Source organism: Bactrocera dorsalis, chromosome 5 (genome assembly GCF_023373825.1).
Source record: "Bactrocera dorsalis isolate Fly_Bdor chromosome 5, ASM2337382v1, whole genome shotgun sequence".
Lineage (NCBI taxonomy): Eukaryota > Metazoa > Arthropoda > Insecta > Diptera > Tephritidae > Bactrocera > Bactrocera dorsalis.
The window spans coordinates 16,192,232-16,210,437 of NC_064307.1; the positions used below are offsets into that span (position 1 = coordinate 16,192,232).

The window sequence follows — 18,206 nt, forward strand, 5'->3', positions numbered from 1 at the left end:
GCCACCTCTTTGCATGCCCCTAACCCTACTCAACTGACACTCCTCTCCATTTAGTCCGACACCGTTGAAACAGCACGTGGGCCTTCCGTTGTATGCCGTCGACGACAACTTAGCTAATCCTAACCATCCTAACGGATATTAGGAACCCATTACAACAACAACAACAACCACTTTTCTATGAGCATACAAACATAATTATATGTTTTCGAATTATGATCATCACTTAGATTTTAATTCCAGAGAGTACCGACAGCTTTTCAATCTTGGTAGTTCTATTTATATAAGTAACGGGGTTCTTTAGATGCGTGGTTTCTTATTAGACGAGATTTTTTCCAAAATTGATTCTTTTGACAGCTGTTACTTAATTTTTACTCAGTTTGGATTGTTATTTCGTAATGAAAAAACTTTCTCCGGAACAACGTTTGCAAATCGTGCAAATTTATTACCAAAATAATGGCTTGGTTCACGCGATAAATCGCGGGTTGCGTCCAATATTCGGTCGACATTATCGACCAGCAAAATCGGCAATTTGAGCAACAATGGATCGGTTTGGAACCACGTTTACTCTAGTCGATAATGCGCAACCTGAGAGACCCTGCGGTGCGCATCGAAGACGCTTTTGCTGCTGTTGAGCAGAGTATCGAAAAAGACCCGAATAGGTGCCATGGTGCGCAACAATCGGCGCTGTGAACATACATTTTATGGAAGCCTTGCGGAACAGCTCTTAATATACGGACTCACCAAGTCCAACTCGTTTCTTCAACTTTCAGTAAATGGCCCCGAAACGAGTTGGATACCAATGCCATTTTTCACAAGGAAATTTTGTTCAGTGATATAGCTCACTTTTAGTTTAATGGGATATTAGTCCTTTTAAAAAATCACTATTTGCTGTGCTCTATAGGCAGATGGAATCAATGATCCATATATCAAAGCCGGCCGTAATGTTACAGTCAACGCTATAAGATCATGTTTAATGACTGTTTCATACCTATAATAGAGAATGTTAATGTAGACGACCTTCGATTGCGGCGCTACATGTCATACAACCAACGAAATAATCAATTTATTGAAGGAAATTTTTGAAGAGCGCATTATGTGGCTTCGTAGGTCTGTGGCGTGGCCACAAGATTGTGCGATTCAACGCAGTTTGACTTTTTTGTGGAGTTATACGAAGTCGCTTTCGTACGCAGATAAGCCCGAGACGATTGACGTTCTGAAAGGTAATATTCGACGCGTTTTGATGCCACCCTTTATATCACCATGATCAAAAGTCTTTGGCCGTCTTATCGCGCAACATGTATAAGACAATTCTTATCTTGTAATACCAACTTTATCTAGAATTCTCAAGTTATGAATTTGTCCAATCAGCAGCACACTGAATGGTATTCATAGGGTGAAAGTTATCCAAAGCGTTCCAAGTCGTACGGCAGGGTTTTAACCAGAACATTTGCAAACACTTGGAATTATTTTCAATGACTAAGTCGAACTTGGTAAAAGAATTAATAAAAATATTAATGTACGTTACAGGATAAATTATGCCTGGAGTTCAAAGCCTTGTAAAAACCTATAGACTCATAGAATCTATGAAGAACTCATAGAATGGCTCAAATCCGATAATCATTGCCAAGAGCTTTTAGTCTGTGAAACAACCGATGAATTGAAAGAATTATATGTAAGTAGGTCAAGATGGAAATAACAGGGCCTGGAAGCTTTTTTGGTCTTTAGTCGGATAACTCAAGGACCAAGATCAAGATAAATATCAAAACAAAACTGGAAGTCATTTAGTATGGGATTCCGTCGAATGTTTTTATAAGCTTTCACAATTTCTCTTTCGTTTCCTCCCACATTTTTGATTTATCTTTATTATTTCGTGCTTTAGGAGTACACCTCATGAGAAATTTAAATAAAATAGTTTTTTTTTTCTTTTATATTTCAATAGGTTATACCTTTAAAAATAACGTACCAAAGTTTTAAACAGATATCTCAAATAGTTTTTGAGTTTCAGCTTTCTGAAGAGTTTTAATTTATTTACATATGTATGTATGTATTATATGTACATACATATGTATATTATCGATGGAAAATTAAAATTTACAATATACATATAAATAAAAACAATGCATTAAATTTAAATGGTAATTTTATTTCCATTGATGATTAGAAAAATACAAAAATAGCATATAACACACAACTGCAGTAGAAACTGTACTTTATTTCATAAGTCTATACTAGATATACATATGTATGTATATAACGCATGCACAACTTTTATTCGCCCACCACTGTGTGCATCTATAAGATTAAATATCTTGTTTCGCATTTTGTTTGACATGCTGTCCTGATTTCGTGCTTTGTTTTGCTTCGCCAAAATTCACATTTCCGTTTTGCTTCAAGTTTCGTCTTCACAGAGTTGCTAGATTACTAGAACACAAGAAACGCCAAAGAATTATTGTCCATCAATACGCCTTTATGAAAACAAAAACAATATTTATTATACATTAAGTTAAAATATTGTTAATTGTTCATAGTATTAAATCAGTTGCATAGATGATGATCTAATACGAATTCACAAACTTATTAATTAAAATGTTTTTGTTTATCTGGTGTCCACCCTGTTTTCAGATCATGAGTCAAAAAGATGTCATGAAATTAGCGGCAAAACGTGAGCGTTTTCATAGAAGTTACCGCGTATTTTATTACCTTGTGAAGATTTTAGCATATTTGTTTTGATTCTGTATTTTATTATATATCCGAAAGATTGTGAATGCATGTGTATTTTTGAATGTTTTATTCCATTTAAACTTGTGTGTCCCTGCATGTTAAAACGTGCGCAGATTGGTAAAGAGGGAGTGTACCAATTATGTCTGGGAAGCGTAATATATCGTACGTTAAACCACAAGATCCCAGTTTTCTAGCCAAGTTAAAGTCACAAATCGGATATAAAGAAGGGCCATCTTTGGAAACCAAGGTAATTATAAGACGCACTTTGTTTGATTGAAAATATTAATGGGGAAACCTTTAGCGTCAAAAAGTTGATTTCGACGACAATAGCTCAGATAGCGACCGCGAAGAGGAGAAGCCCCAAATCGTTGTTTTGCAGAGTGGAGATTTGACAGCTGAAGAAGTGCAGAAAGAGGAAGCTCGAATCGCAAAAGGTACAAGTTTTTATTTAGAAAATACTATATAGAGAAAACAAGGAGCTCTATAGCAAAATACAGGAAAAATAATTTGTCACATATGTACGTAAGTATGTGTGTACATACATATATTAGTCAAGGTAAAAAAGTCACCATAACTTTATAGTATATTTTATTCATATATATATGTACGTATTATAATATATGTACGTATGTTGGTGCGCAGAAAATCAGACACCGTCCCCCACAATGTGGATGTCCGTCCGTCCGTCTGTTCTGTCATTTTTTATAATTGTTATTGTACTCCTTTTCGCTTTGTTTTTGTTGTTTACGCTGGTAGAGTGTTGCCTGACTGGCTCTTGCTTGTCAATTTTAGCTGTCAGTTTAGTTCAGTTCAGTTGAGTCAGAGTCGAGCGTTGTGTCGTTTTCTTTGCTTTAACCGTTTCGTCTACGCTTTTTCCTCATTTTCGCCAACTGCAAAATTTAATTTAACAAAAAAGTGGAAAAATCGAAAGGTATATGAAAAAGTGGAGTTTTCGCACTTGGTGTCCTGTTTTAAATTAGTTATTTTATTATATGTAATCGCATTATATATGTATTTATTAGTGTGTGCAAAGATGTTTAAAAAAATTTCATTGTTGCTCAAAAGTTTAAGCCATACAATAAATTATTTATTTTGCTGTACTACTTAAAACAAAAATAAAGTGAAAACAAATATTTCAAAGCGAAGGAAACTACTTTTTATGGATATCAGCCAACTTTTATAATTGGTCAACCGAAATGCGCAATGTCCTCGGTAAAAGATACCTAACCTATAAATTTTTGGCCCAGAGGAGTCCCATATAAGTTGGACCTCATACCACCGCCTACCTATTATTTTTACGTAGCCACGCCTCGGTGGTCCGTCGTTTTCTTCAATGCCCGTCTGCATCACCATCAAGGCTGCAAGCAATGCTGTACACCAATATAAGACACCTCGACTACCACCGTTGCAAGTTACATGCCAGCGGAGCACCCTTGATGCGGTGACACACGCACACGTTTAGACAGTATACTGGGGCTCCGCTAAAGCAAACCGACCGATGAAAAATTGTGTGAAAGAGAAATTGATGAAGCAGGCAACAGCTGCCTAGTAGCAGTTGGCATAGTCGCTGCGGGGTAATGAGACGTTAAAAGGGAAAAGAACAGCGAACGGTCGTGCAAAAAGCAAAGTTAACGAATAAAGAAGTAAAAAAAAACAGACTAAATTAAAGAGGAAAAGAGAATGGCAAGTGGTTTCGTCCAAGCCAGTAATGAATAGAATTTGGAGCGTCAAATGTGGCAAGCGATGCGGGGTGAGGTAAAAGTATATGGCATGAAGAGTGAGGAGCGTTTGGATGGCGGTAGCGGGTTGGCAGGCTGAAGGCTGTCACGATAAACCCAAACGATACAAACAGACATTTTTGACGCTAATATGTATGACCATATGTAAGCTTGTGGGTTAAAAGGGGGAGGGAAAGTAGATCATCGAGAAGCTAGAAACTAAAAAAACATACATATATACAATAAAAGTAACGAATATAATATACATGTGTATATAATTTTAAATATAACTTTTCCACGACCAAGATGATTTCAACAGAATTCAAGAAACACCGATCATTAGTATAAACTAAATGTATAATATAAGAAGTGGAAACCTACATATAAACATTTTGCAGATATTAATATATTTTGAAGTTCTCATAAAATAATAAGATCAATTTTTACTAAAATATTAATCTTTATATTTTAATCTTACAGAAGCAGCGGAGGCAAAAGCCGATCTCAGTAAGCCAATAGTGTTCCAGAAGCGAAAAGAAACTCAGAGTATAAACTCCGAAGAATTGACAAGTGCCGGCAGCTCAAAATCCAATAATCATAGTTCCAATACCTCTCAAACAAGCAAAAAAGTCGAAGGTAGAAAGGAAAAATCAAACAAAGGCGAATCCAAGTCACTTAAAAATAAGAAGAACAACCAAAAAAGCAAGCTATCGTTTGACGTCGACGAGGAGGAAGACGACGACGTATAAAATTGAATCCTCTTTCAAATACAACGTCACGCTAGACATTGTTTACTTTTTAAATAGTGTCCAACACTTTGATGGTCAAAATGTAAGTTCAAGTTTTGTTAATTTTTACCATATTTAGAAATGTTTATGGTAGATTATCGTGTGCATGATAATACAGAATTCGAAAACATCAAGTTATTGCCTTACATCTCTTTTCAACAACTAAGATCGATGACAGCAATGCAATATTTAAATATACAAATATTCAATTCCATTTGTATGTTATTTACTTTTGAAATTATAAACTAATATAAATTACATGCATATCCTAAAGACAGACCTAACTTGAATAATTTATTTTTTCTCAATTTAAAAATTTTGTCCTATGTAGGTAAAGCTGTATAAGATAATCTACTCATACCAAAGTATACATTTACAGCTATAAATTAATATTTTTTATACCCTAAACAGGGTCTAAGTTTGCCACGAGTTCAGGATAAAGATCTTTTCATACCCTTCCATGGTTTACAAAATTTTTTTGGTGCGCTGAAGTTAATTAGTTTTCTTGTTCCTTTTAATTCTAAACTTTGTTTCTCTTTAAGAGTATATGTTTAAAATATTCTCATATTAATCTTTTCCTATACGATCAACTAAAGGAAGTTATGTTATTGAATTGCTTTTTCCTTAGCTTTTGGCAGGACCCTAATAAATTTAGGATATGAATAATAAACTTCATTTGGTTTGTTTGTTCATATGGTTTCGTTGTTGTTGTGACAGATATCAAATAATTTTTCAATTTATTTTTTGAAGTTATTAGTCGGATTAAAATACCGATTTTTTCTATTCGATGGGCCTTGTTGTATCAACGTTTAAATATACTATTTATAGCAAATGTCACGTTTCGTTTTTTTTTTTTAACAAAAATTAAACTCAATATATCATAATAAAGTAATAAGGTATGACATAATATAATGTACTATATGCAAATACTACATAATTATTATATATGTATATTCATAATATACATAAATGCAATGAACTAAAGAAGCACTATAAACATTAATATGTATATAATATATAAATTGGAATTTACATATACGACGTCATACTGATAACCTAACTGCCCAAGTCGAACTAGAAAAAATCACTTGCCTATCCAAACAGGGTTAGATCATCGAAATAACTGCCAATGTTCGCAGCTGTTGTGATGAAACGTATCTCCGCCTGGCATTAGTCACCTCTTTACATGTCCCGCTAAAGCCACTCTATTAGCACCTTTTCATATTGAAAGAGCCGAAATATAAATATACTGGATCAAGTCGTTCGATTTCAGTTTCCGATTCATATCATTAACCATTTTTGGGATATTAATGATTCATGTTATTATCAATGAAGTATTATAAGCTAAGAAACATTTAAAGTTACAACACGTGGCTTATTGTAGTAATGCCATGAAGATTAGACTTAAACATTAGTCTTCAATTGATTTACTCTGCTTCACAACGTATCTTGAGCTTTCCAGAAACTATAAAGTATTTGTTGAATCCGAAATATCCTACTATTTTTAACTATTAACTTAACTGCTCTGTTTAGATGAATATTAATAATATATAAATTTATTAATAATAGCATGACTACCAAAAATTTTTTTTAATAATAATGTTTTATGTCTTTCGAGGGCGGGTACTCTTTGAAAAGATTTTGATATTTCCGAACTAACTCTTGATAACCAAAGCAAGTTGGAAAATCGGTCTCTGTTTTGTATAGAAATTTATATTTGTCCCCATTATGTAATTTGTACATGTATATACACAAAAGTATGTATGTAAGCATACAGGTAACATATGTATATGTATGAAAGGTGTAAAGATGTATATGTACAAATATGTATATATATACATACATATATATATATATATACATACATATATATATATTATGTATGTATGTATGAGAGTAATTGTTCTCTTTACGAAACAGATTCATACATACATACATTCATATGTATATTCAAATCCGCTCAAACTTAATTTCTTAAGTCAAAATTTTAAAACTAGAAAAGATAAAGTATATTCAAGAAAATTATCGATTTATATACTTAATACATACATATGTACATATAAAAAACGAATGGAGATGGTCCTGTTCGTTCAATGAACTTATGTATACACATGTGTAGTATGATAGTACCGCATTATTGTATGTGCGTAGATATGTATTTATAACATACATACATATTTATGTATCGAAAGTTTGCAATACCTATATTTAATGAAATTTAATATGAAAGGTAGTAGCAAGCGGTAATATACTAAAATAAAGTGCTATTGACATGGGCCTTAAACAGATGTGGATTACATACACCTATATATTTTCACATATAAAACGTAATAATCCTATATAGTCGTTTAAAAGAAGAGTATATTACCATTCAATCTTCACTGCAGCAAAAACTCACATGCTTGTGCCAATATCAGTTTTGTCAGCATGAATAAAAATATATATGTACATATAGTGTAGATATGTAAGTATGTATAAATTTACCCACTAAATACGTATGAATGTATGGATGTACTTGGCATTACTAGCTCAGCGCGCCATCAAACTGCTCCGAAGGCACAAAAGTAGTAGCAAAGAAACACCACAATCTTCTATTTTGTTTTGTTTACCAAATTCTCACGCAGTTTTACCTATTTGACATTTCGCTTTATAGTTAAACATCAAAAACATTCTGTCTGCTCTCCCTTTACGTTGCTTTTAGCCGCTTGGAGAGTGTTTCAAATGTGTGAGCGGAAACCAAACTGAACCAGCTGTCATCAGAATTATTGGTGGTCTTATATCATTTTGTGCCTGATGCTCAACAGAAAACAAATGCGAATATATGAAATAAGCAATACAAAAGTTAGAGAGCAATTTCATGTGGCGGCCGGTGGGAATCCGGCACGAAAACACAGTGTTGCTTCACTTGACAGAAGCGGAATTATAGAAAGTGCATTGCTATATTAATGTATATGTGTGTACAGTTAAGTAGATGTTTGTTATTATCAATGAAACAAATGTTTTTCGGACTTATAATGAGTTTTTAAAGCGTTTCATATAATTTTTCTACAACTCGAACGAGAAATGTCTAAAAGGTGTTTTGAAAAAGTTGTTAAAGGGTCAACTCTCGGCCGGAAATAAATGCCGGACCTTCCGATTTGCGTGAATCTTATATTAAAACACTTAACTGCCAACTAGGTTATGTTATGTAGAAGAGGTGATCCTAGTACTAAAGGTGACATAGAATCTCACTTGCACATTGGGAACGCTGATTCGTTAAGATTCCCTAAAACCTTCACGAGTTTACATAAAATTTTGCAAATGTAAGCTTAATTCGTTTTTAAAATCTTACAAGGTATCAAAAATAAATTCTTATAAGCCCCATAATTCCAGAAAAGTAGAATAAATTAAAAAAAAAATTATGAATTGAATCATATTTTATTAATTAATAGTCACTTTCAATGAAAAAGAGTTACCTCAATTTTATATTCTGATTTCCTGGAAATCGCCGGCTACAAATGCAGGAAATACAGCAACCCTGTTCATTACTAGTTATATTGGTTTGGCAAGAGTTGATTACACTCTCGCGCCATTCTGATGCCTTTAGTAAGTATAGTAAGCTGGCAACGAGTACCGTATGCAATAGCAGATATTTGTATTTAGTTCGCCCGATCATAGACGCCTCCAATCTCTAGTTACTTTTTTTAGTCCAATACTTTTTCTTGTGCTTCTTACCTGCCGCAATCTAACTCCGGTATCTGTGTCTGCTTACATTTGACAGCAGGAAAAATCTAAAAAAAAAAAACAACTAGTGAACAATAACAAAATATGATTAGAGAGAGAAACAAGAGCAAATAATCACAAAAGCAGGGTGCAGAGGTGGGTACATGTTGTTAGCTTATAGGGTAGCGTAACTAAAACAACAGCACTAATGTTTGTGACGCACACATCCATACATGCTGCAAATGACTTTGACATGAATGAAGTGAAAGACAAAATACTAAAAAGAAATCATTTTTTTTGTTTATTTGATAAATCTATAACTAACAAAAGTATCTCTAAAATTCATATCATTACGCTGTACCAATAAGGACAACACATGAAATGCAGCGTCTTGCAAATAATCCCAGTGCATATCAAATTATTTTGTTTTGTTTGCAATCAATCATTTGCTCAAACGCCGGTTGTGCAAAAATTGTAATATATTTTTTGTCTAAAAAATATTGGATATCTACATTGATCGAAATGTTTATAATGTATATTCCTAAACATGTAAATAATGTATTAATTCTAAAGAGCTATCAATTTAACTCATGTACATACATATGAACCTAATTAAAGGTGCTCAACTACGTGTATGGTTACAAAATAATCTTAATTATTTAATTTAATTTGTATTTGATTATTTACTGAATTTTGTTATGCCACAAATATATTAAAAGTTAATTCTTACCGTTGAATGAATAAAAATAATTATTGTACATAATATAAATGTTATGTATGATCAAAATATTTCTTATTAATTATTTATTATATACCTTGTCTAATTAGCTTTATATACATATGCGTGCATGCATATTATAAAGTATATATTTATTACATAAAACCATATTATATGTACATATATCTACCCTTACTCTTAAGTGGTTTACCTATAGTTAGAAAGGACACGAACTTAAATATATGTATGTATGTATGTATAATAAAATATTAACAAAGGTTTGTACATACATACTATACGGTATACATGATATACTTTAAAATTAAAGCTATATCTATGTACATACATATATACATATGGTATGTATAACTATATATACATACACAATTGATTTTTCGGATTTATCTAGTTATAGATACCTATGTATACATTTACGTTTGTATATTTTCAATTGCATACAGGTATATATTTAACTATTCACAAACTACATGCAGAAAAAGATGCAAAACTTTTTACATTTTAACATACAAATATTGCAAACGACTGTATACACATAATATATGTGTATATATATATACGCATATATATATTAAACGCCATTTTAAAAATATATATGTTTTTACCTTTGTATATACGTAAGTATGCATACAAATACAATGTACATATGTATGGTATATACATAAATATATATATATATATATATTTGTATATATAGTAAGTGCTTTACCTCTACGTTTGTATAGAAATTCCAATATGGCGTCTAATCGTTTGTGTGTCCCTCTGTCGTTCCGTCCGTCCATCCATTCCTTCAATTCTCTTTTTTGCGTCTTTCCATCTTCTATCCCACTGTTCGTAGCTGCTGCAATATATATGTATGTATGTCCATAATATATTTATATACATATATATTGGTACATATATAGTTTTATTCACAATGTCCGTCCACTAATCCGCCCAATGCTATGTTTTCCTTTCATAAGCGATTCTTTGAAACTTTCATTTGCCAATAATTTTTGATGATTTTTCAGATATTCCTGTGCGAATACTTCTTTTTTAGCTTACATAGATATAATAAAATAACTACATATACATACATATGTATATATTTGTATGAGTGTAGTAGATATGTTTGTTATCCAACATTTCTTTTATTACGTTTTCATCGGTTTTTTCTTACTATTATAATGCCAATTTTTAGTCTTTGTTAACTTACTTGTTTAATATTAACTTTTTTATTTTTTTGTACACATACATATACTATATTTAATTATTTAAATTACATTCCCACGAATGTTCACATGTCATAAGATCTTTAGAAGTTATAATAATAAAATCCTTTGATTCTAAAATTTTATTTAATTTGTTTAATGAAATTATTATTTTATTTATAATTCTACTATGCGAGTTAACGACTATTTTAAGAGTATTTTTTTATTTGAGTGAATAATATTTTTTTTTATTTTGAAATTCGACAGTACATACATATATATATATGTCAAAAGAAAAGAATATTTAATATATTAAAAAAATATATAGTAAATACTCAACATACATATTTTGAGTAATAATTACCGAAAAACACAATTATCTATAAAATAAACCCATAATCAAAAACAAATTTATAAAACAATTAACTTGTACCAAATAATAAATAATTTTGCATAATTTTGTTCACCAATTTTCTTTTTTCTTTTTGCAGTTAAATTTGTTTGAGAAAATATAAACGCTTGAAGCAAATGACTGAAGTCGATGGTATAATGCCAGAGGCAACAACACAACCCATTTCCTCCACTCATGCTATAACTGAGGATAACTCAGTGCCCAGTAGTAGCGATTACACGGATGGCAATGTTTCGACAGTTGTCAGCAATGATCAACAACAACAATTGAAAGAACAGAATGGTTTGAACAAAATCAATAACACCCGAGTACCAACGGACGTCGACACGCATAACCAGCAAATGGACGTAGACGGCGCTGATACCGAAGAAGATGATTCCCAAATGACGGCATCGTCCACCACAGAAAACGGCAGAGGTGTAGAGGGGGGCGGTGGTGAAGATAGTAAAATGTCAACGGGTGAAGATGATGGGAATGCGGCGTACGTGGAAGAGGAAAAACGACCAAGTAATGATAGTAAAGTAGACGGCTTAAGCGTTCCGATGGTGGCCAGTTTAAAGGATAAACCGCTAAACTTTTGCAATGATGAATTACATAATTCTAACACATGCACAGACAAATCCGGTGGTGGTGAAAGCGACGAAGATACACAGCGATCGCGTAGTACTGTTGGCGAAGTGACTGATCCAAAAGACAATAGTAATGAACCAAGCGAAAGTCTAGAAAGACCAGCCACCGTTAGCAGTAATACCGATAGCGTTAGTGAAATAGAGGGCGCCGATATACACAGTCATGAAGGCAAGGCGATTAAAGACAAAGAGCACAAATTAAATGCTGCAAACAAGGTTGAAACGGATGACAGCAGAAGCGTCGGTGTCGATGAACCCATGGACACCGGAGCCGATCCACTTTCGATAAGCAACGATATAAAGACGCAAGATCAAAAGAAAGAAAACGGTGTCCCAAAGAACGATGCTAGTGGCTTTGTGGACCTGGGCGATGACTCAGACGACGAAGTGATGGCAGTGTCAAAAGCAAATGAAGCTGATACTACAATGAACAACTCTGAAAATAGTACAGCAGTGACGTCGTCGAACGCTGCTGCGGTACGGAAAACTCGTTCAATATGCAGTGACTCAGATGGCGCTGTAGTTATTGCCTCAGATTCGGATACAGAAGCCAATAGCAACTTGCCTACCAAGCAAAAAGCATCGAATGAGACACAAATCATTGACGATGACGAAGATGATGATTGCGTAGTTATTGAAGATGATACACCTGCGCCACGTCTACAAGCGGCAAGTGATTTGAGCAAACGTAAGAGCATGGCTATGGACTCGCCACAACACTCAGATGACTCGCAACCGCCAAGTAAACGTCAACGTAGTGTAGGCCCCGGATCTGGTAATCAAATTTCCATCAAAGATGCGCGTTCACTTATGGCGCATGATACCGCATCAGCAACTGCTGCTGCAGTCGCAGCTGCCCGAAAAGTGGCCGAGAGCAACGTGTATCCCGTCAACATTACGCCGGCAGCTAATATAGCATCGCCGGGAGGACCACCAAAACTTATACCTGTCGGAAATCCAAGTATGCCCATAAATAATGTCGGTGGCATAAATCCCGCTTCCTTCCCAGGTCTTGGTAATGCGAATGCAGCAAATTTATTACCCGGTCTTACGGACGACATGTTTGTACTAGAGGCACCTTCGTTTATCGTTCCCTATATTTATGAGAAGCCACCGGTGGACAATCTCAGGAATATAGTTAAAGATATCGAAGATAAATATAAACTGACGAAAGATGATCTCGCAGACGCAGATAAATCTGATGAGTTCGATATGATGACCGAGCAGAATAAGGAGGACAAAGAAGACAAAAACAATAAAAAGAAGAAGCGGCGACGTGGCGCCGACGATCCTGATGAGTCCTGGTCAGAAGAATCGGAGGAAGATGATGACGATGACGACGACGATGATTCGGAATCCGGTATGCGCACTAAAGTCTTAATCAAAGAAGTTTCCGATGATTTGCCAGCGCTAAAAGGCGCCATTAAACCAGCAGCGGCCCTTGTGCAATCTCCAAGCACCTCAGCACAAAATTCCGCCATTGCCTCGAAACCGGGTCAAGAGAACTATTTCGAAAGTCCACTGGGCAAATTCTTCATGGACATTGGTGTAGGTCTAGTACAAGAATTTGTACAGTCAGATTTAATACGTTTGCAAAAACGTAAAATGCGAAAGAGTCTGGGTAAGAATATTACTGAGTTTGAGCGTGCTATAACAGCACTCTCTGGCAACTTAGAAGCTTCACGCAAGAAGAATTCACCCTTCAAATTTACCATGAAACGCTGTGAGTTTTGTAATTTCAAGTCGGAATCTGCACTCTCCATGGCCAATCATTATGAAACACCACATATGAACGGCGCGTTATATAAGTGTAATTTCTGCGCTTTTGAGATACGTAACGCAACAGAAATAGTTTATCACATGGAAGCGATACACAACATCAAAGCGCGTCTCATTAAACCGCTACCATATCATCAGTGTCCGAATTGCGGATTCGAAGATAATGGCAAGGCTAAATTGGCACGTCATCAACCGGTTTGCGCGAAGAAATTCCGCCCTGAAATTAATTTAGCACCGCCTGCTGATTGGGAGGCACCAGCGAAAATACCGCGTATCAAGCCGCGTCATGGACTCGTGGGCACTGCGACGGCGTATCAGGCAATGGCTGCGCAAGCTGCGGCACAAAAGGCAGCGCTTGCGTCCATACAACAGCAGCAACAGGCAGCAGCTCAAGCGCGTACCATGCAAGCGGCGGCACTCGCTGCACAAAACGCTGCAAATAAGATACGCGGCCGCCCTCCAGTTATCAACACTCAAAAGACCGGTCCCTTGCCAAGTGGGCCAATGCTACGTGGACCCGCACCTATACGCTCTCAAATGGCCACGAATGTGGTGCAGCCCAATAACTACCAAGTACCAGGCGGACAACTCTTGCAGGTCTGTCGATATTTTTGAAAACAATAAACAATATGTTTAAAAATTAAAAATAATATAAACATATTTTATCCCCTATCCATTATAGGCAGCAAATGCTTTTGCTAAAAAAACGCTTACCGGTCAACCAAGTATTTCTATAACTCCACTACCTCGCCAAAATACTGCGCAGCCAGTTGTGACATCGCCGTCAACAAGCAAAATGCCACCGACCGGTATGAAGCCTGGCCAAAACCTAATGGTAGGTGGTGGTGGCAATAGCAAAACACAATTTGTCATCTGTGAAATTTGTGATGGTTACATTAAGGATCTGGAACAACTACGCAACCACATGCAATGGATGCATAAAGTGAAGGTATGTTTCGGCCGATGTTATTCTACTTGTAGTTGATCTAATTACCGTATACTTCTGCTTACAGATACACCCAAAAATGATTTACAACCGGCCGCCACTGAATTGCCAAAAGTGTCAATTCCGTTTCTTTACCGATCAAGGTCTGGAAAGACATTTACTGGGCTCTCATGGTTTGGTCACAAGCTCGATGCAAGAAGCCGCTAATAAGGGAAAAGATGCCGGCCGGTGTCCCGTGTGTGGCAGGGTAAGTCACCATAATGAATCTAGAAAAAACCGAATGTGTTAATAAAATATATTTATAACCATAAAACAGATGTATCAATGGAAGTTGTTGAATCACGTGTCGCGCGACCATCACATGACATTGAAACCTGCACATTTGTCCTACAAATGCACAGTGTGTACAGCAACCTTTGGCATGTACAAACAATTTGAGACACACGTGTATACCGCACACAGTACAGTCGCAAAAAAGGCTATGGATGGCAAAAAGAATAATACATCGGCTGCGGCGTCGAGTGCAGGTGGTATGGCCGGCGGTAGCGGTATGGGTGCACTTAATCATCAACAGCGTAGTAGTTTGATGGCAACGAATGACTCATTATTAAAGCCTCTCAAAATCAATGACGAAATCACAATTATACCGCAACCATCGTCAAAGCCACGTATAACAAACATGGAAAGTCACATCATAGGTAAATATAAAAAGACTACTTGAAACTAAGTTTAGATAACTTAATTCTGAAATGAATCCCCTACATTTTATTTAAATTCCTTATCTCTGCTTAAAACTTTGAACAGTCTTATTTCCATTTATTGATATAATTGATTCATTTGAGGCTTTGGCTTTTAGCAAACTGAAATTTTCAGCCACATTTAATGTTTGAGCTATTACTAAAAGATTATAATAGTCTGATATTGTAACAATTTTTACGAATATTTTTCATAATTTCACCATGGATTAGATCATATCCCTATACGAACATCTAAAGCGGTGATAACACCCAGTCTATGGCCCGTCCGTCGTTTTAAACACGAACTAGTTTCTTAGTTTTTGAGATATCGATCTGAAATTTTGCACACGTTCTTTTCTCCTCAAGAAACTGTCCATTTTTCGAAAGCCCCAATATCGGACCACTATATCATATAGCTGCCATACAAACTGAACGGTCATAATCAAGTTCTTATTAGGAAAACTTTTTTATTTGACAAGATATCTTCAGGAAATTTGGTATAGATTATTATCCTAGCCAGCGGTATAATATCTGAAGAATTTTCTCGGATCGGATTACTATATCGTATAGCTGCCTTACAAACTGAACGATTAAAAACAAGTTTTCATATGGAAAACTTTTTGATTTGACAAGATATCTTTACGAAATTTGGCATTGAATATTATAAAGTACAATAACCGAAGAAATTGTTTAGATCGAGTAACTATAGCACATAGCTGCCATGCAAACTGAACGATCAAAATAAAGTTCTTATAGAAATATTTTTTGTTTGCGAAGGTTATTATATATCTATCTATGTATAACTAAATTATCATAAAAAAATGTGTAAATAGAAATTTAATTGTATATTACAATTTAGTCTATATTTTTCAGTGACTATTTGAGCATTAATAATTTAAAAATAATATTTTTTCCTTTCAGATTAAACATACTATTGCAGCATAAAACAGTAGGAAATATTATAAAAAAAGTACTGCAATAAGGATAGTGAAGAAAAATCGAGTATTGGAAAAAGCGTACATAACATTTTCAAAATCAGGTCGCATTTCGTAATTTGCTTGATTCGACGCTGCCACGACGATCCAATCACACCTGTTCAAGTACATACATAGTACCATACATACATATAAGCTGTAATATACAAACAAAGAACAGCAGCCAAGCTACGCTGAAACCCATGGCAAACAAAGAGGAAACAACTAAAAGAATAACACAATAACAATAACAAACAAACTTAGCTTTGATAAACGGACAGAAAGTGCGCAGTCATCAACGTTCAATCTAAATCACTACACTATTTTAGCTGGCTAGTTGAATGCAGTTGATGGATGTCACCCAAAATAATTTTAAATTTAACTTTTAAACAATTTGTGCGACAGCGAAAGCACACTCGATGCAAGCGGTGTGATTGCCTCATTGAAGGGTGATATAGCAGGCACACATTGTGTGTGTTTTTGTGGGTACAGTAATTTTATTTATTAATTCTGTTAGTATGTAATGAAACATTAAAGATGTGGAAAACCAGGAGTAAGCACATTAATGGCGTGTAAATTAGTAAAAAAAAACATAATAAAGGTAAATAATTACAGAAGTATAAGTGAAAACATATTATTAGTTTATAGCAGAAGAAGAAAAAAAAAAACAAAAACACAAAAATATATTAAAAATACACACATACACACCCAAATTTACACTAAGCATTAAAACACAAAAAAATTAAAATATAATTAATAAAATATTGAAAAATTAACAGTGGAAAGTATTTTTGAGAGCTAAGACAAAATTCTGCGTTTAATGCCCCACTTCTATGCCGCATGCTTTATGAAGTCCTGGATAGGGTAGTTTTTGATTTGCGTTGAGGAGCAGCCAGTGTGGTGGTTTTTAGGTATGAGTAGGACCAAATCATTTTCGTTTATTTATGTTTTTTTTTTCTAAAATATCCCGTTTTAGCTGTGTGTAAATGTTATATTAAAAAATGAAACGAAGAAATGTTTTTGTTTTTAGTGGTGTCTTTCTTCTAACTCCACACACACCGTCCTCAAAAATAGCTTTCCAAATTACTGTAAAACTTCTCAATAACAGTAGAATTTATAAGGGCCACAAAATGCTAACGAAAACTTTTGCATGCGGAACGCATTATTTGTCATTCGTATACATGGTATTAAAGGCGCAAGGTCTAGGTGTTAGCTGATAATCAGCCTTGTGGGCTAAACATACATAACATATATATTATTTAATATAAATATATATACATACATATATACTCGTATAAGGCACTAATTATAATAATTACTTATTTTTTAAATATTGATTAAAGAAGAAGCGTATATAAATCTGGCAACATATAGACACAACATAAATGAAGTTAAATTAATGATTAAAATAGAAAGGGAAAAATAAACAAAAAACATTTAAGGTATACAAAAAGGTAAATTTATGCTATTATTTATATTATATGTGTATATCATAATTATTTTAATTTCAATTTCTTACTTCACGTCATCAATGATAAATAATAATAAACACAAAATAACGATTACAAAAGTTTTAAATAAAAAAACATTAGTTACTATTACAGAAGCAAATCATTTGTTTTATTAATGCGAGTTCAGGGACCCTCAATATCTGTGGAAAAATATTCGCTACGAGTTTAATTGCTAATAATTCCGCTCCTTTTCGAGAAAAAGGTGAAGCAAGTAAGCAAGATTCGCAGCAGACAAGAGAAATATCATGTTCTTGCAGAAAAATACCAATCGAATCCGACTCGATGTTTTTTAGCGGAATGTTCCTTGACCAGATAAAAATCCTGGTCCGTTCCGGTTACTTAAAGCCGATACGGTAGATAATG

At 34.4% G+C, this 18,206-nt stretch overlaps 2 protein-coding genes across 2 annotated transcripts; both read left to right on the forward strand.

The window, feature by feature from the left end:
- Positions 1-2,692: 2,692 nt before the first annotated feature.
- On the forward strand, positions 2,693-5,188 carry LOC105228000 (uncharacterized protein KIAA1143 homolog). The gene is made up of 3 exons (XM_011207595.4): positions 2,693-2,968; positions 3,023-3,155; positions 4,920-5,188. The coding sequence occupies exons 1-3, from the start codon at positions 2,861-2,863 to the stop codon at positions 5,186-5,188; spliced, it is 510 nt and encodes a 169-aa protein (XP_011205897.2). The 5' UTR covers positions 2,693-2,860.
- A 6,195-nt stretch (positions 5,189-11,383) lies between these two features.
- On the forward strand, positions 11,384-17,298 carry LOC105227999 (uncharacterized). Its single transcript, XM_019990917.3, has 5 exons — positions 11,384-14,272; positions 14,358-14,624; positions 14,689-14,868; positions 14,938-15,319; positions 16,280-17,298. Exons 1-5 carry the CDS (start codon positions 11,384-11,386, stop codon positions 16,282-16,284), a joined length of 3,723 nt encoding a protein of 1,240 aa, XP_019846476.2. The 3' UTR covers positions 16,285-17,298.
- Positions 17,299-18,206: the final 908 nt, after the last annotated feature.

What these genes read in the sequence shown, in the direction of transcription:
- LOC105228000 (XM_011207595.4), top strand. Translation starts at nt 2,861, where the DNA reads ATGTCTGGGAAGCGTAATATATCGTACGTTAAACCACAAGATCCCAGT. An exon ending in GGCCATCTTTGGAAACCAAG is followed by an intron (nt 2,969 to 3,022) that starts GTAATTATAAGA and finishes GGAAACCTTTAG; the next exon opens with CGTCAAAAAGTTGATTTCGA. An exon ending in GGAAGCTCGAATCGCAAAAG is followed by an intron (nt 3,156 to 4,919) that starts GTACAAGTTTTT and finishes TTAATCTTACAG; the next exon opens with AAGCAGCGGAGGCAAAAGCC.
- LOC105227999 (XM_019990917.3), top strand. Translation starts at nt 11,384, where the DNA reads ATGACTGAAGTCGATGGTATAATGCCAGAGGCAACAACACAACCCATT. An exon ending in CAGGCGGACAACTCTTGCAG is followed by an intron (nt 14,273 to 14,357) that starts GTCTGTCGATAT and finishes TATCCATTATAG; the next exon opens with GCAGCAAATGCTTTTGCTAA. An exon ending in AATGGATGCATAAAGTGAAG is followed by an intron (nt 14,625 to 14,688) that starts GTATGTTTCGGC and finishes TTCTGCTTACAG; the next exon opens with ATACACCCAAAAATGATTTA.